Source organism: Paralichthys olivaceus, chromosome 14, assembly GCF_024713975.1.
Source record: "Paralichthys olivaceus isolate ysfri-2021 chromosome 14, ASM2471397v2, whole genome shotgun sequence".
Lineage (NCBI taxonomy): Eukaryota > Metazoa > Chordata > Actinopteri > Pleuronectiformes > Paralichthyidae > Paralichthys > Paralichthys olivaceus.
Window position 1 is genome coordinate 14961319 of NC_091106.1, and position 24729 is coordinate 14986047.

Consider the following 24729-nt stretch of genomic DNA (forward strand, 5'->3'; position numbering starts at 1 on the left):
CACCAGCAGAGATAATGTAACTGTGTGTGTTTCCATCCGTGAGGTGATAACCCTTGCTTCTAAATTCTTCTAATGTCATACAAGCCATTTGTCTGGTTTATTTAATGTACTCTTTTGAAGCGTTTCCCTCGTGAGTCTGTGAGTGTCACCATGGTAACAAGCCATCTCTAAATTGTTTAAAAAAATAATTAAGCCTGCCAAGAATGAAATGACCATAAATAGCATGTGCGCATGTGAAGAATGGGTTTTTGTGTGCGTTAATGGTACTTTACCCCCTTACACAGTCAACTGATAAATTCACTCTCTCACATCTGCATTAAAGTCATTATGGTGGCGCTTATTAGTTTTCATGGTCCGTGAGTCTGAGGCCAGAAATCTTCCTAATGTCCGATTTCCATGACGATTACAGGGGAAATTATCTGCATTAAAATACAGTGGAAACAAAGATCAGCAGAGCAGGTGTCCATCAGAGTCTGAGTGACAGCTGCTCTACTCCATCAGGGTGAATTATCAGGGCTTCGCGGTCCCGTGATTGTTGGCTGCAAGTTCCAGTGATGAGGCATCATCCATCTCTCGGTGTCTCTTAGAGTAAAGGAGAGTGCAAAGAAAATTATGATATTGATTTTTGAGGTCTGAAACGGCTGCGATGGCGTTTATTGCTCAGCCACATTGTAAACTAAGTGAAACCAGGGGTTGCTGCTGTTTGGTTTATTCGCTCTGAAGCTTTCAGCTGCCAAACAAGAGATAGTACAAAACATTATTTCTTATGCTCATCTTCTCTCATCTGTAGCTGAAGCCTTTTTACACCAGAAACATTCCAATGAAAACTTTAATTTGGCCTATTTAATTATTTAGCCTGTACATCTTCAGCGTGCCCTTATTTGAGCTACAGGCCGTCTATTATCCGCTGACATTAAGACGAGAAGACGTTACTATATGACAATTGCTGACCTTTCAATCTCTCACGATTCACATCATCTATTTTTATCCCCGGGCTTTAAATGTTGTATCAATGGAAGAGGTGCACTACGGCATTAAGAATCCACAGGACTATACATTCAGTTTTCTTCTTCTCGTTCTCCCTCCAGTCATAGGGGAGTAACTTGTGGACGAGCCTTTCTTTTGTCCTCTTTGACATGAATGAATGTACATCTCAGACATTGTGCGCTACCAGGCTCCCATTCTGCTTTTTTTTTCCAATATCACTACTTTATTGTTTCTCTCCGCTACAGCCGAGGAGACATCACAGTCGGGACAAATAGCCGGACATGGAGCGCAGCCATTTTGAGAGATGAGTTCCTGCAGTGGCGTGCACATGGGGCGCGCTGTCCAGCGGAGATGGAGAGAGATGTAAAACTGTTTGGCTTGTCTTCCTGTTTGCCGACATTGTGGATGTCATCTATTTAGTCCAGTGTCCACAAATCGTCTAATCCTGCTCTGGCCAGCAGCACTCAAAATAGGCCCCGGCACAGAGGGGCAGCACGGGGCTAATGTGATTCTTGAGATGGACAACCTTTTCAGTGACACTGATCACTTCAGTATCCTCGGTGAGACCAGTGGGATGTTGTAATGCTTCAATCTTGGGATAGTTTGGACTTGTGGCTTGACTGATCTTAGTTTTATAGATTCTTGGATGACAGTGCTGAATACGTTTTCTAGAAATGATTTTGCTCTTTAAAAACTCAAACCTGAGGACATTAAACTTTTCCATATTTACTCTATAACCCAACATTTCACTGGTCTTTCTCAATAACCTTTTACCTATATAGCTTTTTTAAAAAGCAAATAGGGCGACCTTATCTGCTGTACCACATGTGCAGCTACATTCTGTAAATGACATTTGTGTGGTGACAGAAAATGTATGTGTGCCGTCCTGAGCAGATTGAATTCCAGGCTGCACCGGTGTAATCCCTAAATCAAACACATGGCAGTCTAGGTAAGCCCTTAACCTCTGGATCAACCATTTCCATCATCTTATTTATTTTTCAAATGCTGTCTCCAATGTTTTTCTGTAACACATGAGGAAACATGTGATACATACTTAGCAGCACTGACTGTGAGGTAGAAACACAACTCTATACCTTTTAGCCCCATTCATTCTGTATGGTCCAGTTGAATTTGACCTATACACAGAAATTGCAGCGTTTCTCTGCATGGTGTTGTCACATTCAGCTTTGTGTGTTTTTGTATGTGAAGACGCTCCCTGTTCGTCCTCCCTCTCCCCTTGTCCGATGTGACCCAGTGAGGGTCTGTAACCCAGGGACACTGGGTAACTGTACCGATGTTAAAATAGCAAACATGGCGAACGAAGCGTGTTATGAGATTCGCTAGTTTAACATCTCCCTGGGTTTGGCTATAAATAGCCTCTCACACTGGAATAGAGTTTTCCTCAGCAATGAGGACGAAAGCCAGAGCAACAGCTGCGCTAAAGCCAAGTCCTGTTAGATCAGTGGAGTCACATGTGCATATTTTTGTCTCACTCTCCTGTCTTTCCTCCCCTCTCTCTCTGTCTCTGTCTCTGGTCTCTTGTCTCTCGTTTGCCATTTCTCTTGCTCCTAATCTGCCTCACTGTCTGTCTTCCGTCCCCTTGTTTATCTCCCTGTCCCGCAGTATCTTTGTCTCTCTGTCACTGTCCTCAACCTGTCTGTCTGTCCTGTTTTTGCTCGGTGTCCTGTCTCTCCTGATGTCCTCTAATTTGTGTCCCTCTGCCATTATTCCTATCCCTCTTGCTTTATTGTTCTGTCATTCTATCGTCTTCACTCCATCTGAATCTCACTTTGACTCATTGTCCTTGTTCAACTCCCACAGCCTCCGCCTCACTGTCCCTGTCCACTACAGTTCCTGCTGTCAGTTTCTGTCCTCCTCCCTGTACAGAGTTATATCCGTCTCTCTCTTTCTCATTAGTCCAGGCGTCCCCTGTGTACTCTGTTAATTGGTACAATACTAATATTAACAGTGTTCATGTGTCTCATTATAAAAAGGTTCTCGAAGTAGGAAGATGAATGACGCACAGTTTTAAATAGAAGTTTTAACAGGTGTTACATCTTGCTCTTTTCATTGTAATATAATGGAAAATTACCTCTAAATTACTTCCCATGTAACGATTGTATTTTTATTTATTAAGGGGAAATTGAAATCTTCCCGTTAATAATTTACTTAGAAAAGCAGAATTTCCAGTTAAAAGTCAAGTTAAAATTGCAATATAAATAAAAAAATCACTGGGTCAGAGTTCGTGAAGATAGAACACAATATGTTCGACTGAACTTTTAGAATGAAAATCACCAGTTGTTGGCCTCTGGTAATACATAGGACAACATTGAATTTGTTTAGCACCAAATCACTTCATACATTATCTCTAGGCACTTTATGGAACTGAGTAAATTCATAAATGCACTGAAATGAAACAAGTAATCCATTTCAAATTCCATAGAAAACAATTGAATACAGTGCTAATTGCTGACATTTCATTTTGTTTCATTTGACTCCTTCAGAACGCCATCATTTGCTTTAAACTTTTAACTTTGAACTAGCAGGAGTATGAAATTCGAGTTCTAAATATAAATATATATATAAATCTAAATTACTTTGTCATGGTGTACAGAGTTCCCTTCCTGTCTTGCATGACTTTCTTTTACCTGTCTACCATGTGTACATGAGCATCTTTGGAATCATATTTATCCCCAAAATCTCTCTTCATATCATTTTGTTCCCCTTTGACTTTGGTTAAAAATATGTTTTACTGACTCCTGCTGCTGCCTCTCTCCCCCTCTCCCCTCGCCTGTCTCCCTCTGTCCCCCTCCCTGTCTCTCTCTCGGTTTGACATCACAGGTGTATATATATAGCCTGCAGATGGATTCTCCCATGGCCGGCTGCTTCAGTGCTCCTCTCTCTTTCTCTCCCTCTCTCGGCTCAGGCCTACCGCCGGCCACTCAAATGAACTAGAAGCAATTCCTTGTTTACACTGTCTCTTCTGATCTGCTCGACCATCAGTTTGTGACTGCATCCATTATTCATGTGGTCCGCCTCACCGCACACATGCTCGTATGCACACACACACGCGTTATACTGCGACTGAACTGTAACGTCTATTTTCAGGTGTGTGCCACAGAGTACACATCATGCAAAAAATGTGTTTAATGACTTGTATCCTGGAATCCTCTCAAACTAAGCAGTGCTATACTTTCTTTTTGGTGATTCCCTGATGTGATGCAGCTGTCAGTCAGTTGGCAACACTTCCCCACAAAATTGCCGTCACAGGTCTAACGTCTAAAGCATTTACGACACGCATGAAAACAAATCAGGTGGAAACAGTAGCACAAAGGGCTAGAAAGTTATGTTGTGAGCTACTCTGAGATGTGACTTGTGTGACTGACATACATAATACTGTGGTGCACGCGGGGAATTGTGGGTAAGAGGTGACTGTCGGGCACAGACTAGCACATGCCACGCCACCACAACATGCCTGGAGTGCTATGGAGCAGGCACACGGCCGATCAGAGTGAAACCTTAGACATCCCTATGGACGTTGACCCGCATGCATGCACACTTTGCAGAGTATTTGCAGCACATGGCAGGTAAACACAGGTTGTCTTACATTTGTTAGAGGAGTTAATGGATGTTTAGAGTCCTAAAAGTTATATTAATGATAATTGATAACAGTTATTGTAACTTTATTTATACTTTTAGAAGAGTTGTGACAAAGCACTTGACACAGAGGACAAATAAAAACAATCATATAAAACCTCACAAAACCAGCAAATTTATATCATGTCACAGATTTTTTTTAATGGTCAATTTAAAATATCAATGATCAATCAATTTAAATAGATACAAATCATAGAAAGTAAATGATATAATACAAATCTAAAATCAGTCTTCAGATAAAATAGAAAGAGATTTGATAAATTCCTATTCGTTTATTCTTGTCAATTCATTTTATCGTCAAATTATAATCTTACTTTTTGTGTTATTGGTTTTGTCTCTCATACTTACACTACGTTTTAATTTCAAAAATGTTTGGAGAGATCAGTCTTCTTCCATCGTTCATCGCTGTCACCTATAATAAACCAGTGACAGTTGTGTGTCACATTCAAAGTCAAAACCAAATGCTCCAAATCACACTCATGACAGATGCTTTAAAAGTTTGCGAGTCCCCTGAAACACTGAGCTATTTAATGAGTATATAAAGCAGAAGTAAGTGAATTATCCACTGCAGCACCGAGAGGCCCAACGGCAGCAGCAGATAATGATCTTATGACTAAGTCAGGCTTTTTTAGGGCCAGTTTATTGGCATTGTTATGGGGCTGGAATCAAATTAGGAAAATGGCAGCTGTGTCCATGCCATATCATTATGAAATGTAATCCAATTTGACCAGACAATCCTCTTGAAATGGACAGAGCTCTCTCTTGGGCTCATCTGTAATAGCACTGCTCTTTAACACTGCCGAAATACTCAAGTTGCAGTCTGGTTTGTTTTTTTGTGGACACATATTAGTCCCAAAGTTGTTGCTTGGTTTAGTTTCACATTTATTTTTATTACCCCACACAGTTCCTGGAAAGAAATGTGCCAGGTGAAAAACAAAAAAAACAAACCCACTGGTATTTATTTGCGTCATTTTTTGCATTTTATTGAGGGGGGCATCCCCAGCGTAGTGAAGCAACGTGACATTACTAGGAAAGAAATGTCACTTTGTTGACATGGCACACAATCTGTTTTGATGGCTACTTGTCAAGGAGGGACATCGTAAAATCTTTTCCATGCACTGTGTTCGTACCCTGTGGTAATATTAGCCTGCCTCCTTGGAATGGGGCAATCGGCCGTCATCAGAAGGGCTGAAAGTTATTGCAATTCCAGGGATTCTCCGCGGACGGCAGTTGCTGGACTTAGCGCCAAGGTTTTATGAGGCTGAGGGTGACATAAGCAAACCTTTTACTACGTGCTATCGCAGGATTTTGTGGCCTCTGAGGCTGCAGGGAAACCTTCTCATTGGCTTTTTTTGCCATGAGGACGGGAAAGCCGAGTGCCTGCTTGTGTCAAATCAGGAGTGAGGGAACAGCTGGAGAGGAACAGCTGCATGCAGGGACTGTGCCAAGCAAAGCATGTCAATGAACTGCCATGCAACCCTGCTCGCTCAGTCGGACACGAGTGGGAACGCTGAAAGGCCTGAATGGGAACAATAGTCTCACAGTCTCTATCCCGAGGAACAATTAACTGACAGATGCATACAGGGAAAAAATGGCCAGAGAGGCTTAGCATACATTGTGTCGTTACCTAACACACATTCAACATATAGCAGATGGATGCCATCATGGCGTGATGGCAGCACTCGTGGTTGTTTTTCCCCTCAGAGGTTGTAGCTCATCATGAATGTGGACATGCATGAGCTCATGAGTACAAACGCCTCATACGGCCCATATGATCAGTCTTTGCCTCTTGATGATGTTCTTTCAGAAACAGATTTGCCCCATAGCCAGCATCTTTTTCTCCTCACTCTTAAATGCCACTTCATGTTGGCGCCTTCTAATTCTCCCTAAAGCAGACCATGTTCCTGTTCTTTTTTTTAATTCCACATGCTCCATTTCCTAACACAGCTTCTTATTTCTTCTTCCAGGAGGCTCAGAAGGTGAACAACCCCGCCAACAATCAGGCAGCAGACAAGGCGCTAAAGGGTCCTGATGAGAAGGAGGAGGTACCGATCAGTGAGGTGGGATGGATGACTTCGGTCAAAGACTGGGCCGGCGTCATGATCTCGGCTCAGACGCTCACTGGCAGAGTCCTGGTAGGTTTTACTCATTAATACAGGATATCAAATCCAGACTTGTGCATTTTCTTGGCCACAAATCACTTTTCCAAACATACAATAGAAGATAACTACAGCGGTCAACCAGGTTCCACACCTAAAGTGACTTTCAGATGAATCCACTGCCATGTACACATTAACCCTCCTGTTTTATACAGGTCCCAGTGGAGACTTATCGTAGAGCAATTAATTTCCCACAGAAGCTATAGTGCATGTATCAGTCCTAGCTGAACCTCAGTTGGATATTTGGCTGGCACTGTCCAGCCTTCTCTCTCTCCAATGGCCTTTGTGCAGCAGGCTGTAACTCACTCCGCTGAGCCGCTGCCAGCTGAACCAACCACTGTGTGTATTTGTGTGCGTGCACACGCTTGTGTGTATGTGAGGCGAGAGATTTATTGCGAGAGATGGCATATGTGGTGTTTGTGTAGAAGGTGAGAGGCTGTCACTGTAGCTTTTTTTCCACCTCGGTATGAATTACAGTCCCTCTTCTCTTCTGACCCTCCTTTCTTTAGCTCCATCTCTCACCCTGCCTCCACAATCTCTCCTACACTTTAACAACTTATTTTCTCCCTCTGTTTTTTAGATTCCAACACAGTCCCAGTTTATTCTGTCCTCCTCCCTTCCACTGCTGCTTCATGCAAGAGCGCCGCTCCGGCGAGATACATTATTAAAATGAAAAACCGTCTCTCCATCAGCAGCATTTCTCGTGTGCTCCTCCTCTCAGCTTAGCAAGATGTCTGCCACTTAGCCCGCTGAGCAGCCGCCAGTTAGCTATGAGCAGCCGGCTGCCTGTAACAGCTAGCCTTGTTCTTTTAACTGCAACGGATTATGAGAGGACTTCACAGTGTTTGATTATAGAACTGGAGTCCACTCAAGTTTTCCATGGTGCATGCATAATATGCACATTATGTGAAATGACACTGACAGCAGCTTTTCTGTGTCTTTATTAGTTCAGTGATTTTCTCAGTGTGATGAGATGTTGAGGGGCTTTGCATCATTTATTTATTTATTTTTTACTTTGAAAACAACCTGACACTATTGAGAAATTCTGGGTGAGGTTTGTGCAAGAAGATTGGAGTGTGCATACATGGTTCTATTTATGGATTGTGGAAGGGAATCTGTAGATGTGAAACATTCTGTTTTATCTAATTTTGTTCTGCCTTCTCTAGCTTGCATCAGAGTTAGTATCACGACCGGTACGTCAGTTTTTCCCACTATGCACTGACATATACTGTGCAGCAGCTGTGGGAATCAGGAGGGCGAGGGATCCAAACTAAAACACTGTCATAGTTAATGTTTGCTGGAAAGTGACAGTCTCTTCATGCCTGCTGAGAATAGCTGGGAGTTGAGAAGAGGATTTGGGCCTTTCATGGAGAAGAAGACGAAGATTTCGGAAGGGAGCTGTCAATTTACTAAATGAGCCTCTCTTTCATCACTTCCCCCTCTCACACAGCTCGGCTGGCATGGACGCGGCTCCCTCTCGCTTTCATCTCCTGCTCTGACTGAGTGCTCCCAAGCTGCCCGTGTACACACACATATGTGTGTGTGTGTGTGTGTATGTGAGAGAGACAGACCAGCATATGGAAATAGAGTGGGTATGAGACTCTGTGACAAATAAGGGCGGTTGCTTTAAAAAGGGGGTTTCTAGGCATAGAGATATCCCAGCGCATCACCTACTGTGATTTGTGCTACTTGTGGTGGGGCTGATGACTCTGCCCTGCAGGCTGTTTGCCTGCCGGCTGTTAACACAGTCTAATGATATACGGCACAATATGTACTGATTGGGGCTTCTTGCATGTGTTTGTATGTATACATTTGTACATTTATTAGCACAAATATGGTATAATTTCTCCACATATGAGGTACATATACGAAATAGCTTTGTGTGTGTGTGTGAGAGAGTGTGAGAGAGTGTGAGAATGTGTGAGAATGTGTGAGAATGTGTGAGAATGTTTGAGAGTGTGTGAGAGTGTGAGGGACTCTCCCATCAGTGCTTGACTGCAGATCAAAATTCCAATAAGAATGAGGATCGGTGTACACTGAACCTGGCTGGTAACCATAGCAACTGCTGTGTAGTGGTGCTCAGTCATCTGACATTAGGGGGGTGTCTGAGCAGGCACACACACACACACACACACACACACACACACACACACACACACAAACACACAAACACACAAACACACACACACACACACACACACACACACACACACACACACACACACACACAATTGGCTCAGCTATGATGTGTTGACAGATGTGGCAGATGTGTGTTCCCAGCGTGTAGATGGTTCATCAGTGCTGCTCTCAAAGTTGAAAAGATCTGGAATAAGTGAGTAAAGGCAGTCATGTTGCTTCATGGCAATCTGGAAGATGTGTGTTGTCAATGAAGGAACACTGTGACACTATCATTTTGTCTGATGTGCATGTTTTTTTAAAGGGCATAGTGGGTAAAGCTACTTATATATGTATTATTATGGCTTCCATAGCTGCTTTCAGACATGTCAGAAAATGTCAGAGTGAGCCCATGTGAGAATACATCCATGTTTTGCATCTTGGGCTGTATCTGTCAAACCTCTCACAACCCCCCCCTCTTTGCATCTCCACACTTGTACCGTACTTTATCGGTGAACCCCTTAATCCACCACAGCTGCTCAACTGTAAATACAGTGAACCCCAGTTATTGTGTGTCTGCCAGTAACTAACGGCCAGTAACCTGTGCTCTGTGAGGATGACATCGTGGGTTGCCCACCATGGTTGCAGTTCCAAGGGGGGTGTTTGGGGGGAGCACAGACCTGGAGAGCAGATCAATGCTGTGAATAGACAATCTCTCTCCCCTCTTTCAGCTATCTTACACACAGAGACACACACACACAGACACACACTCACACACACAGACACACACACACACACACACACACACACACACACACACACACACACACACACACACACACAGCTTGATGCAGCATCCATTCTCTACAGGTAACAGAGCTGCAGATTGAGACCGATAACCTCTGGTCAGAGCCCCTCTATCCTCCATTCATTGGTCTGCCTTGTAAACGACTTCGCTGCCAGTGAAAGATCAAGTACGCTGCCGGGCTGATTACATCACAAGACAAATCCAGATCCTCGCGTTGCTGCATCTTGGCCCGGAAGTCCCCCATATTGTTTTCCCACACTGGGCAACAACTACTGTTGTGAGAACAGGGCCTGCTTTGGTAATGGTGCCTCGACCATGGGACTTTGCTGTGATGACAGAGGAATTAGATGAACACACATCTACCCACACTGCATAACGAATGAGGAGCAGACATGATGCATGAGAAGTATCATTTTGGTCATTTGGACCCAGTTTTTGTGCCATACGTTGCCTGTAGAGCAGGGAACTGTAATGGCCCATGGCGTTGCTCAGATCATGTAATAACAGTAAACACAGAGCAGCAGGTGCACACAGGCACTTTTGTGTGAATTTACGTGCCTCATGTAATTGAGCAAAACAAAGGCGAAGATAAATAGTTTCCTCACACACATACACACAGTCATATATCCCATTTCGATTAGGCTCTGTGTCACCTCATGTGCCTTATAACACACCAGGGGAAACGACTGACACTAGCTTGAGCCTGTGCTGCTCCCCTGTGCAGCTTTTTGTATTACCCATCATCTCTACAATATCACCTCATCAAATATTTACTGCCTCGTTCACACATGACCTGCGCCCAGTGTGGTTTTCAGTTGACACTAAACTCAGGGGGTCAAAGGGAAAAACATGAGAGGGCAATGAACTTGAACATAAGTGAACACGATCCTCTGTTTGGTAATGCATCCATCACATTAGAGGAGAGAAAATAAAACTCTGACCAGTTCCAAATGGTTTTGCGATGACTGTCGACGGGCGTAAAAGTCTCTCTGTTGGGACTGTACAGAGAGCAGGAAGTAACTAAACGACTAAGTGCCAGCTGCAGCTTAAGGAGGAAGTGTCTCTCTTGAGCCCTTTGAGACAGCTGTCCGCACAAAGGCGCTGCACGTGGAACACACTGTAGGTGAAAGGAAGAGCACCTCTGCTCTGGCAGTGGATGGCTCATCAGTCTCTTGACAACCGTATCACGCCAGTTGCTTTGTAGAGAGACCTCATTAAGCATTCAAGGGCACTATATCCAAGGAAATGACGAGCTGGCCAGCTGGAAATATGAGTTGACTGAATTTTTGCATTGCGTATGACCACAGCATTTTGCCTAATTGATTCCTGCATTAATTCTATAGTAACGACGTATGTAAGCCCATAATGTCCAACAAAAACAGTGAGGATTATATCCTCTGAATGAAGATATACGCCCTATCTCTGTGGATTTGCACGGCATGGTGGGTCCAGAAATAGGTCAGCGCTGCCATCTTTCTTAATGGGATCTTGGGTGGCAACCAAGGACCATCTGTTCGCATGGCCCGCTCCCTAAACCCTATGGTCATCCCTCTGCCTACTCCCATCCACCCACACACTGCATGGCACTCACATCTGCCTCGCTCTGCAGTAAAAGTGACTGCACATGCATTCTCACTGCAACTGTAACCAATGCAGCATTTTTTATCTTTTTGAAAAACAAAACAAAGATTGTAGACTTGAGCTGCCGACGAGGATGCTTAGATTTCTTTCTCACACTTTCCCTCCCTGCACACGCACAACTCTCACCCTCATCCCTCTCTGAACTCATTTCCCTCATTTTCTGCCTCATGTGTGAGAGCGGTTGCACGACCTGGCAGGAAAAGAGGGGAGATTGTGCAAAGTGTGTAAGGACACTGTGGGCGTGCTCCATTGTGTTTCCATGTGTCCTCAAACATCCTCTTGTGGAGAAAATAAGTGTGAATGTGTTCTCTACCCATGACTACGTTTGTTCCTGCACGGAGAACAGCTGTCTTCTGCTGTATTCTACTTTTCAGACTTGATGTTGTTCATGTTACTGCGACGTGTGTGTTTACCTTTAAGTACAAGTAAATTTTTTTTGTACTGGCGCTCCTTTAGGCTTGCATATGCATATTTGTGTTTTGTGCAGCAGCCGTGGGGTACTGCCAGAGTCTGTTTGCATCCATGAGTTTACCATGAACGTATGTGTGTGCGTCTGATGGATGTTTGCCTGAGTGGCTACAGTATGTTTCTCCATGAGTTGTGTTCGTGTGTGTGCATGTGTAAGTGGATGCGTACTTCTGTGAACACGTCTGTGTGTCTCTTTCGGCTGGCTAATTATGCTTTCCTGTCGAGTGTGTGGAACTAATTTATTGCTGTCAGTAAACTCCTCAGCATGGATGCAAGTGTCGACAGCGCAGCGGCTCCTGCATCGCACTTCTTCACCGTGACCATAGTCTTGTTCGTTTGCATAAAACTAGCTGCCATGTGGCTCTTCATATATCTTCAGTGGCGAGCATGAGGATTTTTGAATAATTTTTATAACGTGATGTTACGGCTGGAAAGGCTTAATGAGAAATCTTTATCCACCCACACGTATACAAAGCACATTTTCAAGGTCACCCGGAGCTATGACTTGTGAAATATGGTTGAAATCATGATCAATCATTATTATTTATGATATTTTTATTCCATTAGATGATACAATTCTATAAAAGAATGTTTAAAGACAGTGAATAATATTCCACATTATGCAGCAAAGAGACCAATCTTTGAAACTTACAATAAATGGAGCGAACCTTGCAAGCTAGTTCAGGCAGCCAACTTGAGCTGCGCTGCTCCAATCATGTGACACACGTCATGTGACATACCTCATTCTCAACAATCATCGATTATACACACCCACCTTATTAGGCAGCCTATTTAAGCAGAGATACATTTCCCATCAACCCCTTTGCTCGCACTGCTGCTGCAGTATCGCTACCAGTTGCTTCAGTCCCTCCAGCACCCCAGCATCCACCTGAAGGCTCCGGGGGGGGGGGTTACAAGTATATGCTCGTCACTCCCATCATATCTGTGTAATCATATCTGGGGGGCGATTGAGTCGGAGCCTAGACGCCAAACACAAACTATGTTCTACCACCGCAATAAACTGTTGAACGTGAGTTGACTGAACTACATTCTAACAAGATGTTTAACAGTTTGCTCATCATTCATTCGGACAGTAATGTGCCGAAGATCCTCCTGTGATGAAATTGGCTTCATGCTACTCTGCTGAAAGTCAATAAGTCACCATTTTGAATCATCACCCAGCTCTAATGTTGACCCATGAACACAAATATGTTTCAATGTGTCAATTCCCACTGCGTCTGTCAAAAGTGTCGGTCTAAGATAGCGCCTGTCACACCGATGTGAGAAATAGACAATCAATACAGGCAGAGACCATCTATCCAGGAATCATCACACACGCTTCATAACCCAATTTCTCTGTAAATTAATAGCAGTGGACACGGACAAATCTATCAATTTCATTGCTCTTCCAGCTTTCAGGCGTTGGGGGGGGGGGTGTTCCACCATAATGAAACTCAATTTCTGAGCCAGTTCACTCCTATTCTCGTAGATCAAACTCTGTGGCCTCTGAAACCCACCTGCTGTCCTCTCCTCGCATCGCCTCCCTCCTGTTTTCTCCCTGGCTGGTGCGTTTAGCTAACTGCACAGCTTATTCATTTGTCATTTGCCATGATTTATCATTTTGGTCGATAGCAATCCAATTGGCATTGACTTAAATCCCCTGAACAGTGATGAATGGCTGTTTATGCTGGAGGGACCGTGGGGGACGAGCACTGCAGCAGGAGACAGTGAGGTGGATGAAGCAGGAGAGGTGGGTGTCAGCCAAGGTATCTGATTCCACAGAGCATTCAAGAAAATGTTTTTTGAAAAGAAATTCAATATGAAATTAAGGTAATAGATTAAGATGAACAGATGTGTTGGCTTTGGGGGGAAATGATAAATATGTCGCTCCATATAGGTGTTTCTCATGAATGACATTGGAAGTCAGTGTTTGTTTTTTAGCTACGCTGGTGAAAATGATGTGCAAAACTAGAATGCCATTAAAAGAGTTCACACCTCCGCAGAGATCCCCTAAGAAAACACATTTAAATTCACCAGATCAGGATTTTTATTTGGATCTGCACCAAATTACACACACTCATAAATATCAGTCCCCTAAACATGTGTGATGTGAATTATTCTCTGAGAAATCAAGGAAACTGTTGCAAAATGCCTTGACTGACAAATGGGGGAAAAAAAAAAAAAATTCAGATCCAATCCAGATCAAAATTTCATATAAATTGTTGGAATAGTTCTTGCATAATCCTGCTAAAAAACATACGAACTGCACCAAATTGTACACAGTCATTGATACCAACCTGTATATGTGAAGTGTGTTGAGTTTCAATACATTTCTGTGTTAAGTGAAATCACACATATATATATTATTTGTTTCCATTTGATTCAGTGCTCAATGTCACTGGATTTAGCCGGGACTCATAATTCACTCTCAGACTGTGGCTGCAGGTCAGCTGTGTGAAGTCAGCCCCACTGGCTCGGATTTTCTGGGCTGCTGCCATGTAAAAAAAACATGAGCCGTCCACTCTGGGGTGGAGGAGTGCAGCGAGAGGGGGATGAGAGGGAAAGCAGGGTGTCATAGGAGGAAGGAAAAGCAACAGGGATCACTGCCGTCGTGATGCTACCGTTCATGTGGGTAGAAGTTCACACGCCGCTTTCTCACTCAGCAAACTGACATAGTGCTGTACATCTGAGCATGCATATATAAATAACTGCATCCGTACAGTATTATATTAACCACAGAGCATTCTGTTTCAAATTCTGTCAAGTGAGAGTAGAAGAAGAGTGTGTGTGTGAAACAACTAGAGTTACAGAGAGACGTCCTTGAAACATGCACAACCGCTATACTTTATTGTTGGAAAATTCAAACCATGTTTGTGTAGCTGTGAACCTCTGTTACTTTTAATTGATAGGCACACGAGGGAGAGTTTCATGATGCTGAGTGTTGGTCTAAGTGATTTCATTTATGAATGATTTTTCCCTGCAGCCGCCCTTTAGGCTCGTCATAACTCTGATCTGCTCTGTGGATGACTCATCAGGGCTCGTTCTTTCTCTCCCCTCATCTATTAACTGTCCATTTGCCACCTGTGCCTCTGTTGCTGAAGCGCCACTGACCTAGAATCACCTTCTCCCTCCGCAGCCCCCTGTGTCCTTTGTCTGTCCCGCCCTCCCTCAAACTGCTCTGCAGAGGAAAAGGTCAGGAGAGGAGACACAGGAGTGATGTGTCACTTAGCGGAGTAGCAGGCCTTTTCCCCATTAGATCAAATTCAACTACGTATGAGTTACAAGCCAATGTGTCTGAGACACTGTGGCGACGGTGCACGTCTGTGTTTCCTTTAGTCTGGGCTCAGAGAAAAGACTCAGGACAAATCAAAGCGAGACCTTGTAACTAAAATATAAAAGTAAAAAGTATTTTATTGCTATTTGTTTCACGGAGCTATTTTTTTTCCGAACAGCTCCGGCGGCATCGCTCGTAGAGAAATCCAAAATCACTTAGTTAATTACACAAACCTGCTGTATCTTTTACACAAGTCGTCCATGCTATTAGATAATTAAAATATGGCCTTCCTTGAGTCTAGTGATTGCAGTAATGCTATTCCGTTTACCTTTTACAATGTGATTATTTATGCTCTGCTGAAGGGGGAGAGACAGGTTAGTCAGAAACGAGACTACGTTTCGAGTCGTGAGCACATTAGGCTGCAGGGTAGAGACAGACATGCAGACAGACAGATGCAGTCACAGAGCAAACAGTCGACGGGCAAGTAGGCAAAGGAACAGGCAGAAAATTGCACGCAGACACATAGAGACATAAGCAGGCAGGCACAGAGGATGCAGACGCTCTCAGGTTTGTCATCCAGAGCACCCTGTCACCTCCAAACAGCGCTCTCCCCCGTCTCATCCTTTTTGTGGCTGCCTGGTATATGGTCTTGCAGGGGGGAGGAATGCTGAGTGACTCACTGCCTCTGGGATGACGCACACCTAATGGATCAGAACTTGCAGCATCACATCGATCCAACCGTATATCCAACACTGCCGTCACTGCCAGGGACATTTCTTAAAGCTTTCCAAAAACAGGATTAGGGACAAGGGGACATTACCAAGATTAGCAATGAAAAAAAAAATCCCCTGGTTGCAAAACTGCTGATTGAAGTGTTTTCTTTGATTTTCCTATTGATACAGAAGTGTGTTATTATGGAGCACAAGGGTGATAAGCTCTTATCATACCTTATTTCAATGGATGTCATGTTATACCGCACGAAGCACCACCCTGTCACAGGCTGACATGTTTTGAGCTGTAAAAACACTTGATTAGCCTTTTTCGTGACTGTGACTGTGTTTCTGAAAACGGCTTAAATAATAAAACTAGTTAACTGGCATTAGTCCTTACAGGTGTGGAACACAACATGGGTAATCAAGTACAAGCATTTCCGACCCTGTTGTCTTTGCAGCGGTTTATCAGTTAGTCTGTATTGACAGGGGTTAAAACAGACACAGAGCCAAAATGCTTGTGTGGACAGAGATGGTTGTAGTTTAGATTTAGATCTAAAACTAAACTGCAATAATATACTCTTTCAAGTCTTGTTTATATTGTGCCCCGCTGCTAGCTTGACGTTATACCAGCGGACCAACGCAGAGGCTTGAAGGCTGAAGGATCTTTTTTGTGAGTTCAGTTGTAGATTGTGTGGGTTTGGTTGTCCTGAGCACCATCTGATACTGGATGCTGATAACGTGACCTGGGTTTGAAGAAACGGAATCCTTCCCACCTCCAAAGGTGTCGCTCAGTAACTCACTTTATGCCCCAAACTCCCTGTAGCGAGCGAAGTAGAGTGAATGTCCCTGTAGGGACTGATGCAGTGTCACGTTATTAACATTTTCTCTATGCCCTGGTTTTTTATGCTGCATGTCATTTGCTCTGTGAAGCAGGAACTGCCTCCTCCTCCTCTCAGTCTGTCTCACCATCTATACATCAGCAGGTCTGAGTCACACACAGATATGCTGTGGGAGGAAAAGGAGATGTGGCTGACTGCATTCCCACCTCTGCTTTAAAGGGTGGACAGGTTGTTATTGCAGCAGCATCAGCGGTGGAAGATAGATATGTTTCTGAAACTGACCTAAGAGGCAGCAAAAAACAACTGTCACACAATGTTTTATATTGATGTTAAACCTCTCGACTTTGCTGCACAGAGCCTGTAACAAGGGGAATGAGCGTTTGCCAGCTTTCCATCTGCGCTGCTGCATCATATGTTTCATATTTCATTCTTTTCTGACCGTCCTTTGACTCCTGCAGTGGTATCAGACCCGGGCCGCGGATATGGTCTGGTCTCGGTTTCGTTCTGTTGTCACTCGTGTCATGTTTGTGCTCCTAATTGCTTATCAACGGACTCAGCACAGTGGGGACCATCTGCTAAGCCAGGTTTCAGATCCGTTTACCCCCACTGGGATTCTGTTTCCTGGGATGGGACAGCCACACAGTGTCCCTAAAACACATCACCTCCACCAGGTCGCACTGCTCACAGTTTCCATGAGATCATTAGGGGACGATCGCAGGTGATGTAAGAGGCACAGAAAAGAAGGCAGAGGGAAATATAAATACATTAGAGGGTAAGAGAGAAAGTGACATATGAAGGGGAAGGAAAGGAGAAAAAATGAAGGCCAGAGGAAATACATATTAGAATGGATCTTTACAGATTTTCAAGGCGGAAATATGTATTTGCACATGTTCATTTCCCTCATAATTTCAAATGGCATTTCTTTTACCAGGGAAATATTCTAATAAAGTCAAGTCTTTCTTGTGAGTCAATCAGAGAAGTTGCGACATATTTTTTTGGCTTTGTTGGCGTAGTTACAGAGACCCTCCCATATTAGGAACCATGGCAAGGTGCTAATTAAATCGTTTGCAGGCCTGTCTCTGCCTCAGGCCCTAAATTGCATCAGTATTGACTTCAAAGCCCTAATGCATCAAAGACGGACGAGATGCTGTGTGACTTTGCTCACTTCTTTCCTTTTTTCCCCTTTCTTCTTCTCTCTTCTCTTTTCCTCTCCTCCCATCTTTTACTTATCAGTACCCAGTGTGTGTGTGTGTGTATAAGGACACAGCTGTACTTGACTGTATGCACAAAAGCGCGTGCTTGCATGAGTAACATGTAGGCCGTATGAGTGATTGTGTTGTAATTGTGCTTATTATGTGATACACACACAGCGGCACAGTCGAAGTGAAGATGAGGATTTATAATTCTATAGGTTGAATCAATATTAATGAATACAAAATACCCTGACTGGTAAACAGCTGAGATGTACTTTTATGTAACATGTTTATCATATAAAACACAACAGCTAAGGAAGTACATTAGTGCCAGTGCTCATGTGCATGCATGAAGTACCCCCCCCCCCCCCCCCCCCCCCATTGACATCATCTCTTTCTTCCATTTACTTAAGTGTGTTTTGAAATACTTTCACTGATAGAGGCTGGGGAGGGCTCCACCAAATTACAAATTACTATATTTGTTTTGGTTTGTCAGACTGTGGCAGCAGATATCTCAAACAGATTGTCTTAAGAACAAGAAGAAAAAAAATCTGAAGTTTCCTTAGTCTTAACCAAGTAGTTATTTGAACCTAAACCATGTGCTTTCCTCAAACCTTTTGTTTATGTGTCAAAACCAAAGCTTAACCATGTGTAGAGTGATATAAAATATTAAAGTATTCTCTCTCCTGGTCCTGAGAACGACAGTACAGCCTGGCCTCAGTCATAGTTCCTGTTTGAATTGATGGACACTTGCAGCAGCTCCACTCCCGAGCCAGTGTACAGAGTCAGGTGTGTGTATGCAGGTGATTGAGATACAAGTCTATACAGCAGCTTTATGTGGCAGTTTCAGTCAAGATGAAGTTGTGGCTGTGTGATTGCAGGCAGGAGTCCTGGGTCTCGGAATGGAGCGGGAGATTGTAAAAAGCTTGTGTGTGAAATTAAACCTATAAAATCCTCAATCTCACAGGAAGTTACTTCAAGGCCGCAAGCTGCAGAACTTCTCAGGGATTCAATATCCAAGACAACAACATCTGTAGGCTACTGAGTATTGATACAGGTTTGAGTGTTACTCAAAAATCAATCAAACCAGCAGACTTCATCGTGTTTTCTAAAAAGGGTCAGGACTCTGTGAGAAACTGCACATAAGGTTTATTTACCTCTTCTGCAGAAACATTTACATATGGAATAATGAACTAAACATGCACTTGTCAATTGATTTGTTTGCAAGATTGTAATAATGAAAAACATGTAAAATTAAAACTATATTCCAATAATATTCCTCTAGCTAAAGTAAGTATGGCCCTTTCAGATAGAAAATGTGTACCTCTACTTACAACACACCAGACATTCACACTTGTGTGTCATGTAAATGTGTATCATATAATTCAGTGAACTCTGACACACACGAGAGTGTGGATTCACTAATTGAGCCTGTTGGGACCTATGTTGGGACAGGCTTGGACAGAATAATCAGAACGCCTGGAGGGTACGGGTCAGGCTGGGTTCGTTTTTCTCTTGGGCTATCAGCTACTCCTCTATTAGATCCTTCTTTTCTCTTGGATGCGGGAGTGTTGTTCACAGATCGTGGCGCGGTGTGCTGCACTGTGCTTTGCTCTGCGCTGCAAAAAACATCCTTGCAAATGGATTTCAGAGAGCTGAAAGTGTCCTATCTGAGACGACCTTTAAATGTGTTACTCTGCTTCTGTTGGAATGATAATAAAAAGTTTGTGTGTGGCTTAATCTGATGTGGCAGAAAGCAAACACGCCGAGATGCTGCTGCTCCCCCATTTTACACATAGCCTGCCAACAAACACAGAATACTAATACTTCTCTGCATCTCCTCTGTCACCTTGCTGCAAGCGCGCGTTCTACCTTATCAGGACCTGCTACATTGTTAGCGAGCGAAAAGTGGGCTTTGACACGGATGATAAACTCCTCATTAACTTTCAGGAAATTAAACGAAACCTTGATTTAATTAGATAAAGATCATGGCATCGCTGTGTCTCCTCTGAGATGAAACCTAGTCGTGACAGAGAGGATTAAAAAAAAAGAAAAAAAAAGGAAAGCGAAAACAGGATGTGATGCATCTATTTTGTTTTTAACAGTCAAGATGACGGTTGATCCATTTGCTTTATTAAGAAAGAACCTAGAGTTTTTAATTCCTCATTTGGACGGATGTGGCTGCTCCCCCTGGCAGCCAAATGCAAAATGACATTTTTGGGGGCAGGATGAAAGGTTCTGCTGATTTGTGCAAAATGCATCAGACAAAGTAATTACTCCGCGTGCATTGTAATAATAATGGTGTTGGTGTGAGAGAGTTTTGAGATGATTAACAGTGACAGGGATGATTTATGCCAAGATTAAAGGTACATACACTAATGGGATTGTGTGGCAGTAACCGGTGCCCCAGTCACAGTCGCAGTGTGGCGACCTGAATGCATCATGACCTACAGACTACATGGAGAAGAAGCCACTTTAAGACGCCCTTTTAGTATTCACGAAGCAGAGTTTCATTTCGCCTTCATTTTACTCCTCTAGCTCCAAGGGTCATTTCTCATTGTTTGGATGGATAATTGTACCAGTTATGTAAATGTCAAAGCAGCAATAGGTCGATGTATGGCACTGTCACATACCTGACAATGTTGAGATTAAAAATCGAGAAAGAAAGAAAATACATTTGACCAATGTGTTTACAAATCCAGTAAATTGAAAGATTGAGCAGAAATAGTGTGAAGTAATCATCACTATATTTACTCTATGATTATGACTTTCATAGGATATGAGTATGAAAGTCAAAATAACACTTTTTGTGTCTTTATTATTTCAGACCACCAACTTGCTTCTTTAAAACTTTTATTTTAACAGTGAGGTATAAAATTGTTAATTGCTTAATAGGATACTGAATAACGGGATTCAATCTGTGGTGAGTTAGGGTTTATGAATTACCAGAATCAGGGGCCTCCTTTATAATACTGTATTCATAGTTCATTTTGTCTTAGTCCTTACAGTACTCATGATTATACTCTATTATTAAGTCAGAACTTTAGTTATTTCACACCTACATTGTTTGGTCCAGACCTTCAGTTTTGTCTCAGTCAGAATAACAGATGTGAAAGGTGCTGAGGACCAATGGACCAAAATGTCAAAAGAGGTGGTCTCAAGGAAGTAATAGAGAAAATAATATGTAAATTACTTTATGACTTGATCTGAAAAGTCGCTACTTCCATCTGGAAATAGAAACACTACTTGCAAACTAGAGCAGAGGGAACGTATTGGTGTGTGCTATAAAAAGACTTGTATAATGCACCTCACAAGTAACACTTGCTCAGCTGGAAAATAATGAAGCAGTGGTGTTGTGTTTCTGTTTGATCATTTCTGAGAACAATGGATCAACCTGGCTCATTTTTATTGGCCCTGACAGTAACTGCACTGTGCATTAGAGAGCTGGAAACACCTTGACAGCATGTTGGTAAACCTGGTGCCTACAGGAACCGTCAGGTTGACAAATCTAATGGAAGGTTAATGGAGAAACTCCAGTTACTGAATTTCTCTGCTGGAATATATTGGTTCATTAATGTTAATAACTTGCATTAGCAGTGCAGTAACAGTGATGAAGTCAACTGGGCTAATGTATTCTTATATCCAATCAGTTATTTTAGCCACAGAAGTCACTTCATTGCTTCCTAATTATCATGATCATAATATTTCTACTGCATGACTTCATTCTTTACCAGACAAAGTGTTCAGTGGATAATTCAAAGTCTCTGGCTGCAAACACAAGAAGCAAAGTAAAAGTAAAAGTAAAGCCAAAAACTGAGCCTGTGTGCTGGATACCTTGTCATGTTGCTCCTGCATGCCCAAGGCTCTGGCTCACTTGTGTGGGGAACATACTGACACTTGGTGATTCTAGATGACCTCAGGCTCTGGGACGACTTTGTGGACCTGTGATATGAAGCAGTGAAAAGCCAGAATTTACCCAGAGCCTGTGGTGTTACGTCACAGAGCACTGCCGCTGAACTCCCACATGAAATCTCTCATACGTGGCTAATTTACGACTGGGTTTGCATCTCCGTTACACCTGAGCAGTCCCATTGCACTGGAGATAATGTTTTCCTCAGGCTACAGTACATATGCATAATGGACGATATGGTAACCCTGTGTGGCGGCAGCAGCTTTCTATGATGTCCCTTTTGATATTCTGCACATACGCTGCGGTTTTCAAAAGGAACTATTTGTAAGCTCATGTGATGGATGTCAGGCAGAGAATGGATATGATGGTCGAACCGAAGATGTTTTTCCCCTCTGACGCTGTCAGTGGTTCTTTGCAGGCTGGTCACATGCAACCTCTCATCCTGTCCGCGCTGCCATAATCCCAGTTGGGGTCCACCCTGCTGTCTGATGGACAATCGTGCACAGGAAAACACACACATAGAGTTTGGACACATGGAGAGGTCGAAGACAAACACACATGAAATCCACGCACTAAGACGTGAAGAAGAAACGTGCACAGACGCACACACGCTGTGGCATTTAAGCTCTTGCTGTGCCTTGGAGGACGTGCTCTAATATTCCTCAGCCCTCCACCCCTCCATCTCTTCAGCTGCTCTCTCTCGCTCTCATTCTGTCTCTGCCACAAGCCATTTTCTGCAACCTCTTAACGCCCCTCATGTCCCACAGGGAGGGGCTCTCTCTAATATTCTCTCACCCCTCCATCTCACACCTCCATCTTTCCATCTCCTCTTTCTCTCCACCCCTTTTGTCCTCTTGGTATCCTGCGCGAACACTCAAGGTCACAGTCACAGTGTAGGTGTAAGGAAGGCTGCCATTAGACAAGGGGGTGTAGAGGGAAGAGAGACCTGCCTTTCTATCCCACATACTCCATCTAGTTGGCGTGGTTTCATTTGGCAGTGACAGATCTCTCATGCAGCGAAAAAAAAAATCTTCTTTGCATGAATTAATCATGTCATAGAAAAACTTTTAGAGGAGATTTTTCAGACAGGTTGTCCTGTCCGTTTGTAACAGATCCCCACGGGCCTCCTCTTCATCTCTCACTGACAGATGCTCATATTAAGAGCTGTCTTTCTGTCAGACCTGAGAGGCAATCCTTCATAGCAACCCCCTCCCCACAATCTCCCTCGTCAATCAGTTTTTCTTTTGCCTAGGTACAATGGTATGGGGGCATCTGTCTTATAAGGGCCATTAAGGTTAAATGGAGCGAGGTCTTTGGGTGCACTGGTTGTATTCTGATATATGACATTGCATTTCCTCTCGGTAATAAAAAAACCATTGTGGGGGACTGTCGGTTTATTTACAGTCTTCCATTGATTTATTACCTTTTCTGTTTATGTTTTTGGTTTGTTGGTTTGTTTCTTGTTTCTTTGGCAGCAGGATTATGCAAAAAGTACTGAACAGATTTGCATGAAACTTGGTGGGGAGATCAGACATGGACCAAGAAAGAACCCATTCAATTTTGGGGCAGATTCAGAGAAAGGAGTCAATTTCTTTTGTACCTTATGAGATGGAGAGTTTTTATTTGGATGTTTTCACCATTTTTCTAGGGTATAATGAATGGATAAAATAATATGTAGGGGACTGATATCAATGAATGTTACATAATACAGTGTAAGTTGTTTCTCAATCAAGTACATTTGTTGTGGGTTACATAAAAATCATGCAAACCAGCCCATTAACTCAGGCTGTCCACAGAAATCTAGGGCTGGCTTGTTGTGGCTTGTTGCTGGTTTGCACCTGTTCTGGTGACAATGCCAAAGTTCATTTTAATTGGAGTCAGCGCTCTGAAAGTGTTACATTTCACACCATGTTTGTATTTTCATGCATCAGAATCAGGCAAATTCCCGAAGTTACGCAACGTCTGATTCAAAGAAATCAAACGTTTTCACATCATCTTCAGCAGAGAAAAAAAGAAATGCAGAAATGAGTCCATAGCTTGAACCAATTAATTTACAGTTTTCCAGACCCGTACTGTTTTTCATAGTCATCTTTATATTAGATTGCTTCTCTGTGACACTATGATCTTCTTTTTTGTTAAAATAGATATAAATTATATATATTAATTTGTTTCTAAAGCATAAACTCAAACTGCATGTTTAATAGAAAGAAATATATGTTATATAAACAAATATTCCACCCTGTCAAGTGTGTGGACTCTTGCATGAGTAATACAAATGAATTTTGAAGGACAGGTTGGTGTCCTTCTACCGATCCTCTATTCACCCGCTCTGCGCCCCAGAGACAGTCACCGCCTGACCTTGGATGGCAACACAAAAGGAGCAGGGCTGTGGGAGGGCCAGGTAATGGAAGATAAGGGGGGAGGAAAGAGAGAGGACGGATGTTGCAATGTGCATCATTTGGAACCTGTAGTATTTTCCCTCCTCCACTCTCACCAGACAAATCAGATATCAAAACTCAATTACCGTCTGTTGTTTAGCAGATACTGGAAAGAAATACAGGAGGCAGATGAAATGTATGTGCTCGGGATTACTGCTGCAGTGGTGCCTGCAGACATTTCATTACAGGAGAATAGTGGTGTAGTACTTATCTCATTGCTCCCTCGGTTTCTCTTCCCCAGTAGACTTCACTAAAACTACAATAAAAACAAGTCATAAACACACCAGCTTACTTCAGCTTGTTTCGTCCTTTGCTCCTCTTATAATTTATAAATTTCCCTCTTCAAACAACCTCATTGTATTCTGTTGTTCCTTTTCATTTTTTAAAAATAGGTCCCATTACTAAAATCTGTTTACGGTCACAAACTGATGGATGATTTCATTGTGGGCTGTTACAATGAAATCTCTAAAACAATTTCTTACTTAAATACATTGTCTTCTTTTATGTGCATCTGGGCAACTTATCAC

The 24729-nt window shown here is 42.9% G+C and overlaps 1 protein-coding gene across 22 annotated transcripts in view; it reads left to right on the plus strand.

Annotated features, from left to right (window-relative positions):
• The window catches only part of kcnma1a (potassium large conductance calcium-activated channel, subfamily M, alpha member 1a), a 135861-nt gene that overhangs the window by 29370 nt on the left and 81762 nt on the right, over nucleotides 1–24729 (plus strand). For all 22 annotated transcript variants that reach the window (XM_069538028.1, XM_069538029.1, XM_069538030.1 and 19 more), the window contains exon 2: nucleotides 6612–6779. In XM_069538028.1, the coding sequence (XP_069394129.1) occupies nucleotides 6612–6779 (168 nt within the window). The remainder of the gene's footprint in view (nucleotides 1–6611; nucleotides 6780–24729) is intronic.